Below are 15,595 nucleotides of genomic sequence, written 5' to 3' on the forward strand. Positions count from 1 at the left end.
CCATCAGCCAGCAGTGCCATCAGCTCCTCTCCTTTTTCTATGGTTGGAAATATCAATAATATCCCATTACTAGATAAAACATGCAATTATTTCCCTGTTAGCATTCAGTGATCTCTGAATGATCACTTTCAGTAGGGCTATTGCATTTCTGGTTCCTTTCTTTACTACGAAGCCATATTGAGTTTCACTGAGGTTCTCATCAATCTTCTTTTCTATTCTGGCATTTATGATCCCAAGTAGCAGCTTTAAGAGACTTTTTGGAATTTTAGAAAGCGAGAGTTTATCAATTTTTTGAAAAAAAGCGAGACTTGAAAAATGTTAATAAAAAGTAGGACTTTTTGGCAATTTTTTAGCAAAAAATGATAAGTTTTTGCAATTTGCGAGACTTTTGGTTTGGACAATTTTGTGGAAAAAACGGGGGACTTGGAATTTTCAGCGAAAAAAAAACAACAACTTTTGGCCATTTTTATAAAACATATGTAAAAGTTTCTGAAAAAATGAGAACTGTTGACAATTTTTGGCAAAAAGGGACTATAAAGCAAGATTTTTGGACCATTCTTGAAAAAAAGAGGAAGTTTTTCGTTAAAAGCAAGACAATTTCAACGAAAAGAAGGAATTTAACAAATCATTAGCAAAAGCAATCTTTGTCAAAAAACCAGACTTTTTTCCAAAAATTTCAAGTAAAAAGACAATAAAGTTTTAGACTTTTTGGCAAATTTTAGGAAAAAAATTTGAAATTTTGAAAAATCCTCAATTTTTGGAAATTTTTGGCCATTTTTTCATAACGCAAAAATTTTTGAAAAAGGAAGACTTTTCGACTATTTTTAGCAAAAAGCACGACTTTTGTTAGGCAAAAAAGCGACTAAATGAACTTTTTTGGGTCGAACCCCTCAAAGCCCCTCTGTGCCCCAAAAAGGTGGTCAAAATTTTGAAAAACCATGAAAAGTCGAGTGATATATCGAATGGTATGTTTTCGAGGTCGCCAAGTACGAATATGAACTTATTTATTGGGTCGCACCCCCCCCCCCCAACAAGGGGGCTAAAATTTCAAAAAATCATCAAAAAGTCGAGCGATATATCAAATGCATGTTTTTTAGGTCGCCAAGATCAAGTATGAACTTATGTTTTGGGTCCCACCCCACAATGTCCCTATGTACCCCAAAAAAGGGGCCAAAATATCTATCTTTTTACCTATTTTTTAAAGCAATTTTTTTTTCGAATTTCGCTCAATCATGCTGATTTTACCGAATGACTGAAAGCTGTGTTGAACAAACGTTGGCCGAGAATCAACAAACAGGAAATTTTGAAAACATCAAGACTGGCCCAAGAGGCACACTAAATACACGGCTGCCAAATTCCAAAGTTTAAACTTCAACAATCCTCGCTTATCAAAAATACATACTTATCACAAAATGCAGGATGAACTATTTGTCAACAATCAACGTTCAGTAAAAATGATTATTTTGTGTAATGGAAAATTCAAGTTGAAAATTAATTTATTTTAAAACCAATGTACCTCTACCTATAGATTAAAATTTTTGTTAATTTTTTTCACGATATTATTGCAGATAGGTAGGTATTTTTATCAGATAATTTTTTATTATCACGTTATTCATTTCTATTGATAGGTAATGAAATCAGTACATAGTTCAGTTTTCGGCATCGCTTTCAGTGTGAAAATTACTCAGTATATTGTTTGAACAGGACATCGGAAATGATCTCGCCCCCCGTTGGGTCACCTGTGTCCGCTCGTAATGCACCAAACTCTCCAGTCGCTGCTGAGCCCGCCGCTGCGTCTGTTCCTAATACGCCAAAATCTCCTTCTGATTCCAAAGTGGCAAAATATCCGCCCTACGTAGGTGTGAGAGGTCTGCCTCAATTTTATTTAGGTGAAGATCCATTCGTATGGACTTGTACGAATTGTGGTAATGAAGTAGTGACCAAAGTAACGACTCAGTGGGCGCTCGGGCAGCATTTAGTATGCATATTATTGTGTCTAACATGTGCCCTCACATCCTGCTCATTTTTACCGTACCTGTACGGGAAAAATAATTATCTTCATACTTGTCCTATTTGTAAGATACATATTGGAACGTATGATTCCTTAGGAAGAATTTTTCGCTTTTCGAGGCGAAGGACCTTTTTAGCGGTTGATTAGAAATTCTAAATTAACAATATTTTAAAATTTCAGCATTTATTTTGCTCTCATTTTCGTATGTACGTGATCTGATTGGATTTTGAAAAAAATCAAACACCCCTCGTGCAAAAATCCGCCGATTTGGCGTGGAATAAAAGGTCGTAAAAAATCTCAAAATTTATACCTAAATGGACTAATATTTCGATTTTTTAAACCTATTATCAAGCAATTACCTCACTACCTGGTTATAGTGATTACTAGATATATACCCAGCTAAGATTCAGAATGAGCTAATAATTTCCTAGGTATCCAACATAGCGTAGCGTAATAAAACGAGAAACTAATACATTCATCATGACTTCGAAGATTATAATAAAAGATAATTCGCACTCGCAGTGCATTTCGTAATATTTCGTGTGAAAAAAAGTACCTATCTAATGAATAGCCAATCGTCCTTCGGCTTCTTTCCATTTTCGGAAGGAGATGGAGATGTTTACCTCATTGGCATATACTGGCTTTCTGGTCATAACGTAGCTATAGAGAAAGTGGAAGTTGCATATTAGTCTATTAGTTCGATTCCGCAGTTATTAGCGATTTCATATTACCTATACATTTTCTTAATCGCAACATCCAACTCTGCGGTTCGCTGTCGCGTTATCTACATAAATTGACCGTTAATCGGCGTTCGTGCGCAGATTTTGATGCTTTACAGCCATTCGTGTGATTAAACGTTATAAATAGTGCGATTATCGAATTTTTCGGTGTGAAAAAAAAATGATGATGGCAAATGTGCCGAAATTTTTAGCAGTATGTCTGTGTATTTTAACTTCTCCTGCGACGACGCAGCAGACACCAGAAGAGAGATACAGACTGCCTCAAACCGAGTCCAAACTAGTGGAAAGATTCAGATGGAACCGGATCGACTTCAGTTTTGGAAGTGAAGCTGAGAGGCGAGTCGCTTTGGAAAATCGTTCGTATATTCCAAATAACACGATACCTTTTGGAGTGGGGATATGGGAAGAAAAGCTGTTCATTACTATCCCCAGAAGAAACCCGGGAGTACCGGCGACTTTGAATTACATCAATATAAGTGAGTGGGCCAGTGAATACATATATTAACCTAAGTGTTTAAAAATATCGAATTCAAGGTTAGGAACTCTCATAATACTAGTTTTTGGACTGGTTTGTTTCTTCGTTGGAGAGAAAATTCAGGCTACATGTTATATGTAGCTCATATCGTCTAAAAAGGAATATGGAAGGAAAGAGAAGTGAAGGGAAGGGGTGCACAAAATCTGCTTCGTGATCAGATTTTATTCTATTCAATCATTTTGATCATGAAGCAATCAAACGAAGAGAATGTTCATTTTAGTAAAATTTTTAGAAAATTTCGAAACAGATATTTTCATGCGATGTTCTTGAAAATGATTACTATTTCGAATTTCTTCCCAAAACGGGAACTCGCTTTGTCCATTTTTATCAAAGTTGGGTTTTCAGCAGTACCTGGTAGATGAAGTATTAACTCACATTCCTGCATCATCAACCTACCAAAATGAGGTGTTAAACTCACCTAAATAGCCAATTCACTACAAATTAAAAAAAAAATAATGTTCCAAAACGCGCTTTGTCCATATTTATTGAAATTTTTTTCAGCAGTATTTAGTGGATGAAGTGTTTACCTACACTCCTACATCATAAATCCACCCAAATAAAGTGCTAAACTTGCCTAAAAAGCCAATTTACCCGTTTAAAGGGGAACTGTTTTTCCTCTTTCCTGAAAAGTTGCGAAAATGGACAAAGCGAGTTTTGGAATATCACTCTTCATATACAGTTTTGACCAATTTTTATAAAGTTTGGATCCAAAAATTCACCATTCAGATATTTTTTTCAGCAAAGGAAACCTATTCAATTTCGAGCTATCTCATCTTCCAGAAAACTTTCATCATGTTATTACAGTATTCGTCTTCATTTTTTCTAAAAAAAATTACTCATTCTTTCTAAAAAAAATTAGGTACTCAATTTTTCTAAAAAAAGTTACTCGATTTTTCTAAAAAAAAAAATACTCAATTTTTCTAAAAAAATTACTCAATTTTTCTAAAAAAAAATTACTCAATTTTTCTAAAAAAAATTACTCATTCCTTCTAAAAAAAAATACTCATTTTTTCTAAAAAAAAAGTACTCAACTTTAGTACCTAATCCAAGATGAATATGTTTGCAATTTCTAACATATAAAAAAAATCATTTTTGGCAAAATAAAGCAACGTTTTGAGAATTTTAGCAAACTTCAAAAAGTGAGACATTTTTGCATTTTTGTTGGTAAAAAAATGACATTTTTTGGTGATTTTTGTGAAACAGCGAGACTTTTTACCAGCTAAAAAGCTAGATTTTTTCGCAAAATGCAAGACTATTGGAAAATGTTTTGAAAAAAGTAAGTAAGGCTTTTTGAAATTTTTGGCAAAAAAAACAAGAATTTTCAAAAATGCAAAAATGTCTCACTTTTTGAAAAACTGTAATTTTTTGTCAATTATTGTCAATTTTTTTCCATAAAAATTGTCTTTTTGTGCAAAAAATGTCGAAAATTTTCAAAACGTCATTTTTAGTCCAGAAATAGTCAAAAAGTCCATCATTTTGCTCGTCGTCGTCGTCGTAGTTGCGCTCCTTTACAGGAGATAGCGTATATGTCCATCTATATTAGCCGGTATCTAGCGTATCTGATCGTTTCTTTCAGGGTCTTACAGGGAGAGTTGGCTGGTGAGTTTGTTGTTAACAGCTCCGATTGTTTCCTCCCTCTCGTCGATCTTCCTTGGATTTTCCCCTGTACCGCTAGCATGAAAATACCGTCCTGGCTTCTTAAATTACGTTAGCAAGTTGTCCAATTTTATACAAAGTGCGCACATTCCAGGTTGCGACGTTGATGTTGTTCCGCCTTGTTTTGACTCCGCGTATTCTTAGCACCCTATCCGGCTGCCTTGGCGGATGAGGATCAGCCTGACGGAGACTTAGGGCCGTTGCTAAATTGATGTCCATATAATTCTAGGGAAATATAATGGTGTTGGTTTCCCGTTGCCTTCCACCATGATTTTCTGTTGAGGTTTACTCCCTTAGCCGAATTTGCCAGTTTTTAGGCGCTGGTATTCGCCTACTCACTCTGAAGCTCTTGCACTTCCCTGGGGCTGGAACGAGTGAGTTGTTGGTGTTCTGCAGATCTTATGCATTCTTGATTGTAATCCGTATTTATGTAGAGGCTTGGCCTTCGACTTGCCACTCCTCCCCGTCGTTCCACCAACTAGAGAATTCTGCTTTAGCCATGTTTATCGATTCCGAGTCCATCGAACAGCAACATGTTACCATTCCGCACGACGTGGACGTGCAGAATACCCCTGGTGTTGTCTTCGCCTTCTCATCTGTCCTGGGGAACTGCCTCCTCTTGATGATCCGAGCTACTACCTAGAGACTACCTTTAGCGACAACAACCTGTGCCCTCGCGGAGCATCATTTTGCTAAAATTCTCAAAATTTAGCTTTATTTAGCAAAAAGCAATACTGAAAATCTAATTGTGAAAAATTACCCTTTTTTTCGCGATATTTGTTGGAAATTGGAATTCTTTACTCAAATTTATGATTAAAATGCGAGACTGTCTGGACGTTTTGCTGAAAACTCAAAAACTAGTTCAATAAAAAAAAATGGAAAAAGTAATCTGAAAAAAAATTACACTTTGGGGTGCTATTTTCACCTCTTTGGAAAAAATTTAAAGATGTTAAAGGCAAAAAAAGCTCATCACCACAGATTCATTCAAGATTCACGGGAAATGATGGAAATTTATTGGGGAGGGGGGGGGGTGACTTGGCCGTCCAAATTAAAATCAAGTCGTAGGAGTACCAGAAAGCATCCTAAAAAAAAATGAAAGGAAAAAAACAATTTACCTAAAAATATTTCATTTTTGCGTCACAATTCTTCTAAATAAAACCTTCTCCATTTTCTCACTGTGTTTTGGCTTTTGGCCCAGTTTTATAAAGCTCCATTCCCCCTCCCCCTCATTTGAAAAAAATCAAACAAATTTTGAAACGAATCAAAATTATAGTACAAAATTCTTAAAAACATTTCTACGTAGTAAGTTGAAAAAAACCTTTTCTAATTCCCCCCCTCCCCCTCCCCTCACCTAAAATACTGTTTTCCTTGTACAAGGTCGCCTCAATTTTTTCATTTTTTAAAAATTTAACAAGGTTTATTACAATCTTAAGGAGACCTCAAATAAGTAATATATCTGACTTTAAACAAGTTTGTTAGGTAAATGACATGTGCCAGGTTCTCTCCAGTGAGATTATACTCTGCTATTTTATGAAGTAACTCTCCAGTGAGAGTACTCCATTTATTTTTTATAATATCTATGACTAAGTCGTGAGGTTTTAAATTATGGATGTTTCTTCGCTTTGAGCTTGTTTTGTGAGTTTTCAACTTGAGAAATTCTTTTATCCATTTTTTAAAAGCAGTTCGCAAATGTCTTGTAAGTAGTGATGGGATATTCTCAACATTTTGGGATATCGATATCATCAAAATATTGAAGGTCTCATATCAATATATGTGACGCGGCACAACAAAATCGACCTTCCGACTGAAAAAATTATTTTTCACTTTTTGACGGATTTTTGGTCCTCGGACATTCAAAAATCATTTAAAACCACCCAGAAGTCCCTATGATTTGCATAGCTCCATATACATGGTAATCCAGTCAGAAGTGTGCTCATTTTTTTGATTTTTTTGATTTTTTAAAAATTGTTTCATTATTTCAACTTTTAAATCGACCTGGAGGCGAAACAAAGCGTTCTACGAGAAAAATTCATCGAGCAAAGTTGTAGAGAATTAAATTTCCAAAAACCTATAAGAGGTTTATTTTTCTCCAAAATGCATAGTTTTTCCGTTTTTCTCAAAAAACAAAAACCTCATGATGATTACCATAAAATTTCTGTTTTTTGAGAAAAACGGAAAAACTATGCATTTTGGAGAAAAATAAACCTCTTATAGGTTTTTGGAAATTTAATTTTCTACAACTTTGCTCAACGTATTTTTCTCGTAGAACGTTTTGTTTCGCCTCCAGATCGATTTCAAAATTGAAAATAATGAAAAAATAAAAAAAAAATTGAAAAAATGAGCGCAATCATGACTGAGCCCCCTGTATCAATGTAAATAACCATTTTACCCAGTGATATTCATACAAAACAGGCAAGAAACGTTATCCAAGACTATGTTTAGCTCAGTTTAGCCGGAGAACGTGATTAGAACGCAAGCGCTTCCGCTAAACGAGCAGAACTGGACTGAAAACTTTAACCCCCCATAACTCAAAAACTTATTTTCAGTTCGAAGGTCGATTTTGTCGTGCCGCGTCGCCGCGTCACATATATCAAAAGTTTTTCACATTCATAAAACAGCTGATTTTTCATGAAAAGAGAAACTAAATCAACTCGAAGTTGCTTCTATTCCTTATTCTTTGCTTTTTCAGTATCTACCTACCTATATTCAGCACTTTAAAGGAATGATGACATTGATGACGTACCTACATATAATGTCAACATTTCACCATCCTACAGAATATGGCCCATGGCTCCATCAATAGCTGTAATAATCAATATTTTGCCCTAATGAAGTCTGGAAATGCTCAAAAAGAGCAAAAAAACACCTCTCACAATAGACCTGTTCGCGGACGAGTGTTGTGTGAATATAGTGGGTGTCTAAGCATTGTTTTTCTTATGCAAAAGTTGTCCCGGTTAACCCGGTGAACCCTCACACAACAAAAGAAAAAACCCTTCGACTACGAAATATTAGTTAAATTCACGCTGTACCCGTACGCTTATTAAAACCAAATATCTCACCATGAACCGGTCTATTCATTTACAGAATTTTTGCATAATTTTCAAAGATTTCCCGATGTGTATATCAATATCAGATTTTTCATGTTGATAAATATCAGTACACTCGCACATCAATAATATCCCACCACTATGTCTTGTAAGCTTGGCTGCTCTTCTAGTTCCATTGGTTCATCTGATTCATCGGTGTTATTCTTTGGAAGCAGAGCTGTGGGACCAAAAATGTCCCAAAACCAGCAAAACCAGAACTGATTAAATCCCAATTCAAACCTGATCCCAAAACTAATCCCAAAACCAAAATCATTATTTTTCTTGACCCCGAAACTGAAAAAATCCCGAAACCGATATAATTTTGAACCCGAAATAATCCTGGATCTGAAACAAAATCATTTAGGTTTTGAGATTTCAATTTTTGCCTTTTTTCCACGATTTTATTTTAAAAAATGGTTATTTTACATCATTTATTGTAAATCATTCAGATTACAATAAAAATTACTTGACTAATTCAGCAAAATATGCACTTAAAATGTTTAACTAATCACTCCATTGGATTTTTCATTTTAAAACCGCCCATTATTTATGTATTTAAACCCTTGTAGGGTTCATTAGTCAATTTGGGCTTAAAATTGGTTGAAATGGAAATCCCAAAACTGAAACCGATTCAACCCGGAACCAAAACAATTTTTTCAATCCCAAAACAAATCCCAAAACCGAAATGAAAATTTAGGAGAACGAATCCCGAAACGAATCCAATCCCAAAATGAAAGAATTTCAATCCTGAAACCGATATCCAATTTCAAAATCATTTCAGTCCCACAGCTCTGTTTGGAAGGTTTCTTTTGACAATTTTGGCTTGTTCAGGTTTCTGAGTTGTTATCTGCTCCAGGCTTTGAGTGGTCCTTTGCTTGATACGATCAGTTACTGTCATCTTTGGTATCGATACAGCTACAATTTTTGCTTGATATACTGGACACCCCTTCCAGTTAGCTGTATGATCACCATCACCATTAGCACACTTAGCTGGGTCTTCTTTCTTCTTCCTACATTGTTTTGTTTCATCATTCATGGTCTAATCCACACTTGACACATCTGGGTTTCCTTGCACAGATGTTTTGGTATGACCAAATTACTGGCAGTTTTTACATTGGGGTAGCTCCCTCTTTTTTGCTGGAGGTTCTACCTTCACTTGAGTGTGTAACAAGGACCCCATTTCATAAATGGTCTTGTTGTTTTCTTTTGAGCTAAGGTATACATTAAAGAGTGGTAATGCCACCTTATATGATTTCTTACTCACAATTTCTCCAGATTCATCTTTTTTCACCTCTGCTTTTTTTAATAATTACATTGGTGACATTAATGGCATCATGTCCAATTTTAATCAATTACAATTTGATATCCTCAAGGAAAAGCTCCATAAAATGTTTGCTCCCCTGAATAGCATCCCATACAAATTGGGAAAAAAGTAAAAATAGAAATTTGTGAATGATTTTGGAAAATTTTTTCATTTTTGGTCAAAATCCTTCTAATTGATCAAATTTTCAAAGAAACGCCCTAGAATTTGTGGAATAGAATAAATCAAAATCAGTAAAAAAATTTTTGAAACTCCATTTTCTTGTCATAGTAAGTACCTAATTCTAAATCATCCTCTTTTTCAAGAACCCCCCTCCCCGGCCACTAAATCATGTTGGTCTCCTTGCATAAAGCGCTTAAAACTTTGAAAAAATCTAAAATGAATAAAAAATTGAAGTCAGTAGGCATTTTTTGAAAATTTGTCATTTCTGGTCAGAAGCCTTTTCAATAACCCTATTTTCAAGAAAAACTCTCTTTCAGCCTCTCAAACAATACTTGTCTTCTTGTAAAGGAAGCCTTAAATTGAAAAAATGAATTTGAAAAAATCAAAAATATTGCTTGGGGAGCCAGGAAGGTTTTTTCTTGAAAATGGAAGTTGCTTTAAAAAAATTTCAACAGATTTTGTTCAATTGCATTTTTTTCTCAATTTTTTCTAACTTAAGAGTGCTCCATGTTCATACAAGAGGATCAAAATAATTCGAGAGATCAGAAGGGAAGGGAGGATTTCAATTTTTAGAAAAAGGGATTTTTTTAATAGAGAATTTTGACGCAGAAATGGGAAACTTTTTGAATAAAGTATGTTTTTTTTCACATTACATATTTTCAACTTGGAGGCCAATGGGTCTCCTGACACAACTTTTTTTGACTTAGTGTATGGGAAATTCACAAAATTTCCTGAGAGAGAGAGGGGAAGTCAAAGAACAAAATAACGAAACTTCGAAATAACAAATCCAAAAATTCTGATTGTGGCATTAAAATAATATAATTTACATTTTTTCCACATTGCAGATTCGAGCGAAAACGCACCTTTGCTGACACCATATCCAGACTGGGCCTCGAACCACCCATCCGAAGGCAACATCGTCTCAATCTACCGAGTCAATATCGACTCGTGCGACCGACTTTGGGCCATGGATGCAGGATCGGTAACCGATTTCGAAGGCAACGGTCAACGAATCCAATCACCTCGTCTGTTGATCATCAACTTGAAAACCGACCAAATCATAAAATCTCATCAACTCGACTCTTCACCCTGTAACGCCATCTACATCAATATCTTCCCAGATATCAGAGATTCTTGCGAAGATGCGTACGCCTACGCTGTCGACCCTACTTCCAACGGCTTGCTCGTGTATTCCCTTCAAAAAGACGCATCCTGGCGTAAATTTCATCCTTACTTTAGTCCCGACCCCTTCCAAATGGAATTCCGCGTCAATGGCTTGAGTTTCAGCTGGACCGATGGCATATTCGGCTTAGGTCTAACCGAACGTAGCAAACAAGGAGACAAATGGCTGTACTTCCATCCGATGTGCAGTTTGAACGAATTCACCATGAATACCCGTTTCCTCAGAGACCCGAATGCCACCCTGACTTCGAATCAGATCTCAATCGCTGCGACCAGAAATGCCACATTTCAAGCCGCTTCTCAAGCTTACGACGATAAATCCGGTATACTTTTTTACTCGCTCGTCAATAAGAACGCTATCGGGTGTTGGAATACCAGGAAACAGGGTAGTTTTGCCGCGAATAGCGATATAGTGGTTTCCAATGATCGCACCATGGTGTATTTTGTCAATGTGAAAATCGACAATAATAATTTGTGGGCTATGAGTAATCGAGTTCCCGAAGTGATCTATGGGTCTGGATTATATTCGGATCAACCGAATTTCCGAGTGTTTAGCGGATCGCTCAGGCAAGCTATTAGGAACACCAACTGCGACGTGAATAGGTCTTTTTGGTCCAGAAAGGTGTAAAGTACCTACCTAATTGAAATAAAAGGCAGTTTTGACCAACATAGGGATAATTTACATCAATATGAATGACGCTGCCTTTTTGAAAGTTCAAATCATGCTTCGACATGATGTAAAATATTTCGAGAATTGTATTTGTGATATTATTAAGCGTCATAAATGTTGCTCAAGAGTATTGGTTCGTAAGTTCGTTAAAACTCTTATGAGTTTCTGTTTCTTGTTCAACCAAAGTTATAAATGATGGTGTAATCATTACCGATTATCCTATAATATTTTCAAAGTAATAATGTGATTCATGATATTTATTTTAATTTTAATATTTTTTAAATTGTTTCTTAATAAATAAGAAGGTAATCGACTCTTCCCGCTTTCAAATTTATTAGACGTCCAAATTTTATGAATTCCATTTTTTTTTTCAGAAGCTTCACTCAAGAAAGAGTTGGATCAGAGTAAAAAAGTAGATTTTTCTTTCATGAAAACTCACCTACTCATATTTTTCTATCAAATTGAAAGCATTTATCGACTCACCTGAAACAAAGAAACAAAATGAATCATTATTAGTTGAACAAATCTTAATTCAAGGTAAGTTTACAAGTAAGTACTGTCTACATCAAGATTTGACCCCATCTCTATTTTTATTGGCCTCATTTCACAGTAAAAGGAACCTCTCGGTCATTCAGTTACTGATTTTAATTCTGTAATTTTCATTTTATTTTACAAAGAAGCTTCATAAAAAATTTTAGCTGTCCTGATGAAAAATTTACCGTCCTGAAGGATTTTGGATTTAAACAAATCATTATATCCGCATTTGAAGCGCAATTTTGACATGAATAGGATTTTTTTTGGGGTGAGGGGGCACAAAATTTCCAAAAAACATATGTGAAATCGAAATCAATTCTCATACCTTCCGGGGAATTTGAAAATCGCATTGGAGGCTCCAAGATGGCTCGAAATTGTGAAATTTGAATCGAAGGGAAGGGGATGATTTTCGACACGATACAGCCATTTGTTCAAATTTCAAAAATTTTCCTTCAAACATAGGAAATTTTTGATTTTTTGAATTTTTCCTTAAGTAGGTGTGAATATTTTGACCAGAGTTGTTGTAATGACTTTATCCGCACATAATAAAGCACAAATCAAGTTGCTAAAGTTTAATTGTAACTGCCATGTTGAACAATGTTACCAGCTTAGATGTGAGTACCACAATTCTCTATATGCTACATATATCCCATACTAATGTAAAAAAGATTTTTAAAAATGTCGAGGACATCTTCACATCTACCACTGGTCTGATATAAGACTGCCAGTGCCAGCTGCCTTGACTTAAACAGTGTAGCATACTCTGTGTCATTACTATGGTCTACCACTGATACGAGTATTGCATTTTACTGATGGTGTTGCACATTTTGAGTTGAAGTTTTCAAGTTCAACTTTACTTGAGCTCAGGCAGCACTGCTGATAATGACCATTTTTACCACAGTTTTGACATGTGTTTTGGGCAGCTGACCATTTTACATTGAATTTGTGATGTTCACAACCACAATGAATACAATACTTTGAACTTTGAAGCGTCAATTATTATCACTGCATTCAGCATTGTTCTGTGTGGAGAGGAGTGCTTTGTGTAGAGTTGATGTTTCTGTTTTAGCTTATGATGTGATGATTGATGAGCATTGTAGTTGAGCTGACTGGAGTAGATTGGCTGTTTTTACAACATCGTTGAATGTATCATGTTGATCTGGATATTTGGCAATGATTTTTTTGAGCATTGACAAGTTGTTTATGCTAACCAGGAATTGATCTTGCTTCTTGCAACCTTTCATCCAATGTCATTCTGAATTTACATGGCACTGCTTTTGAACATAGGTATTTGACGAATTGAGAGATATTTTACATATTTTTCTAGGGGGAAATATTTTTTGCACGACGAAAAAGGGCGTCATCACGACAAGCATTTTTTTGTTCATAAAAGATGAATGAACGACGAAAAATGATGAAGTTCCACGCCAGATGACGCCCGACAATAAAGTATTTATGAACGACTACAATTTAATAACAAGATAAGCAGTATTCACGACAAAATAATTTCATACACGACAGAACATTATCAGTTCAATTACGTTTATATTTTGTACAAATTTTAACAAATAATCAACTGAGGGTTTCTTTCAAAAACATTTGAGTGAAATTGTAACTCAGTAGAAAAAAACCAAATTGCCCTAAGCAAAGCGAGGGCAAACTCTTAAGAAAAAAATGAGAATTTTGAGGATAGATCGGCGATTTTGTCGACAAATGAACGAAAATTAAATACATGATTGTAAAAAATTTGAATTTTTGAAAACTGAAACTAAATAATTTTGTTGGAATTTTTGTATTTTCCTTACTTACTTGAATTTCTCACAATTTCCCAAGTTTTTCCTACTTTCGCGGAACCGGAGGGGGGCAAACTGTTGCCCCTTAGCCCCCCTTCGCTTCGTACCTGAGGTCAAAAAACGAAGGGGGGGGGGTCATCCATCAAAGCCCACAAAACATTACTTCTATAAACAGCAATTTTTTACATACTTACCTACTTCGTTTTTTTGGTATCATTTTAATATTTTTTAAACGTTTATTTCTGTCGGTGAAATGCCTGTTTTTGATAGAAAAGTTTTGTCGTGCATTGCCTTATATAGCAGTGGAAAGTAATAAAATGTCGTGAATTTTTTAATTCGTCGTTTGATTCATTATTTTGTTGTTGTAGTACCTTTTATGTCAGGGTAAGCTCTTTATTGTTGGGAATTTCCAATTTAGTCGTGGAAATGATTTTTCTGGCGTGAAAGTGCCTATGCTTGTCGTGCTGACGCCCTTTTTGGTCGTGGTATTAAATCACACCCTTTTTCTAGTGGTTTGGCAGAATTTTACTCACTCTGACAGATAGTCAGTTATAGGGTGGTAATAAAGAGTCAAGGAAGAGCACTACATATTTCATCATAAGTTGAATGCACCACCAGTTTTGCATCAAAATGATCACTTACCATGCGGTAATGGTCCAGACCAATGCTTTTTAGTAATAAATTTCACTTTGCATCAAGTTCGTAATTCAAGCTGTGCAAGTTGATTTCAAGCTCAAACCTTTGTTTGTATGTAGTATCTCCACTCTTCTAATTAGTAATTGTGGAGAAAATTCAGGAAAAAAGAAAATTTGATATTTGTTGTTGTGTATTAAATGTATTTGACTAGAAACGTGCTCAGTGATTATGGACACTGCACCTGGGCCCTTCTGGAAGACATCAAACTAAAGGCAATGGGGAAAAAGGACGGTAGTAATATTTTATATCATGCCAATTTCTCCCACTGGGCGCTCTTGGCTGCAATGTACTTCAATCTGCAGGCAATGGGGAAAAGGGATGGTTGTGATATTTTGTGTAGTGCCAATTTCTCATGCTGGGTGCTCTTGGTTTCACTGTATTTTGTTTAAGAATTTGACAACAGCGCAGCCAAGAGCACCCAGTGGGAGAAATTGGCATGACACAAACATATGAGTTTTGGAAATTGAAACTAATATGGCCACTTATTGTTTTGTTTAAAAACTTTATTAACAGGTATTAAGCCGGATTACAACAATAAATTTTGCTAATATTTCACTGGAATTATACATCTAGCTTCTTCAGAGCAGTGTTCACCACTGAGGGTTCTTTCTTGATTGAGATCTAGTTATAGGTCCAAGTTAGGTGTGGTCTCTCTTGATTGGTCCCAGCACTCTCTAATGATTTGGCCAAACTCTTCGACCACTGCCTGAAAGCGAGCTATTTCCTATACAATGGAGCATTCTACGAACAAAAAGATTGAGTAGCCATGGGCTCACCTCTCTCCCCCAAAGTGGAAATTTCTACATAGAAAAGTTTGAGGAAAAGGCCTTGGAAACAGCAACTTTGAAACTAAAGATCTGGCTAAGATATGTGGATGATGATGTATTTGCTGTTTGGCAACATGGAAGAGACAAACTGCAAGAACTCATACAACACCTGAACAGCATTCATCCAGCCATAAAATTCACTGTAGAAGAGGAGAAAACCAATGAGCTTACCTTCCTAGATGTTAAACTACGCAGAGAAACTGGGAAGAAACTGCAGCACAGTATATACAGGAAGCCCACACACACCAACAAATGCATAAGGGCAGATTCCCACCACCATCCTGCACAGAAGAAAGGAGTAATCCACACTCTAGCCAAACATGCCAGGATAGTATGCCATGAAGAAAACCTGAAACAAGAACTGGAGAAACTTACTACCATT

General features: G+C 35.7%; 1 protein-coding gene across 1 annotated transcript; it reads left to right on the forward strand.

Moving 5' to 3' along the window:
- Positions 1-2,623: 2,623 nt before the first annotated feature.
- LOC135843668 (protein yellow-like) lies at positions 2,624-11,679 on the forward strand. Its single transcript, XM_065361624.1, has 2 exons — positions 2,624-3,227; positions 10,357-11,679. Exons 1-2 carry the CDS (start codon positions 2,912-2,914, stop codon positions 11,319-11,321), a joined length of 1,281 nt encoding a protein of 426 aa, XP_065217696.1. The 5' UTR covers positions 2,624-2,911; the 3' UTR covers positions 11,322-11,679.
- Positions 11,680-15,595: the final 3,916 nt, after the last annotated feature.

Source organism: Planococcus citri, chromosome 4 (genome assembly GCF_950023065.1).
Source record: "Planococcus citri chromosome 4, ihPlaCitr1.1, whole genome shotgun sequence".
NCBI lineage: Eukaryota > Metazoa > Arthropoda > Insecta > Hemiptera > Pseudococcidae > Planococcus > Planococcus citri.

Bases quoted from the DNA above. Each gene is read 5' to 3' on its own strand.
- LOC135843668 (XM_065361624.1), top strand. From the start codon at position 2,912: ATGATGATGGCAAATGTGCCGAAATTTTTAGCAGTATGTCTGTGTATT. The intron at 3,228-10,356 runs GTGAGTGGGCCA...TCCACATTGCAG, and splicing joins TTTGAATTACATCAATATAA to ATTCGAGCGAAAACGCACCT.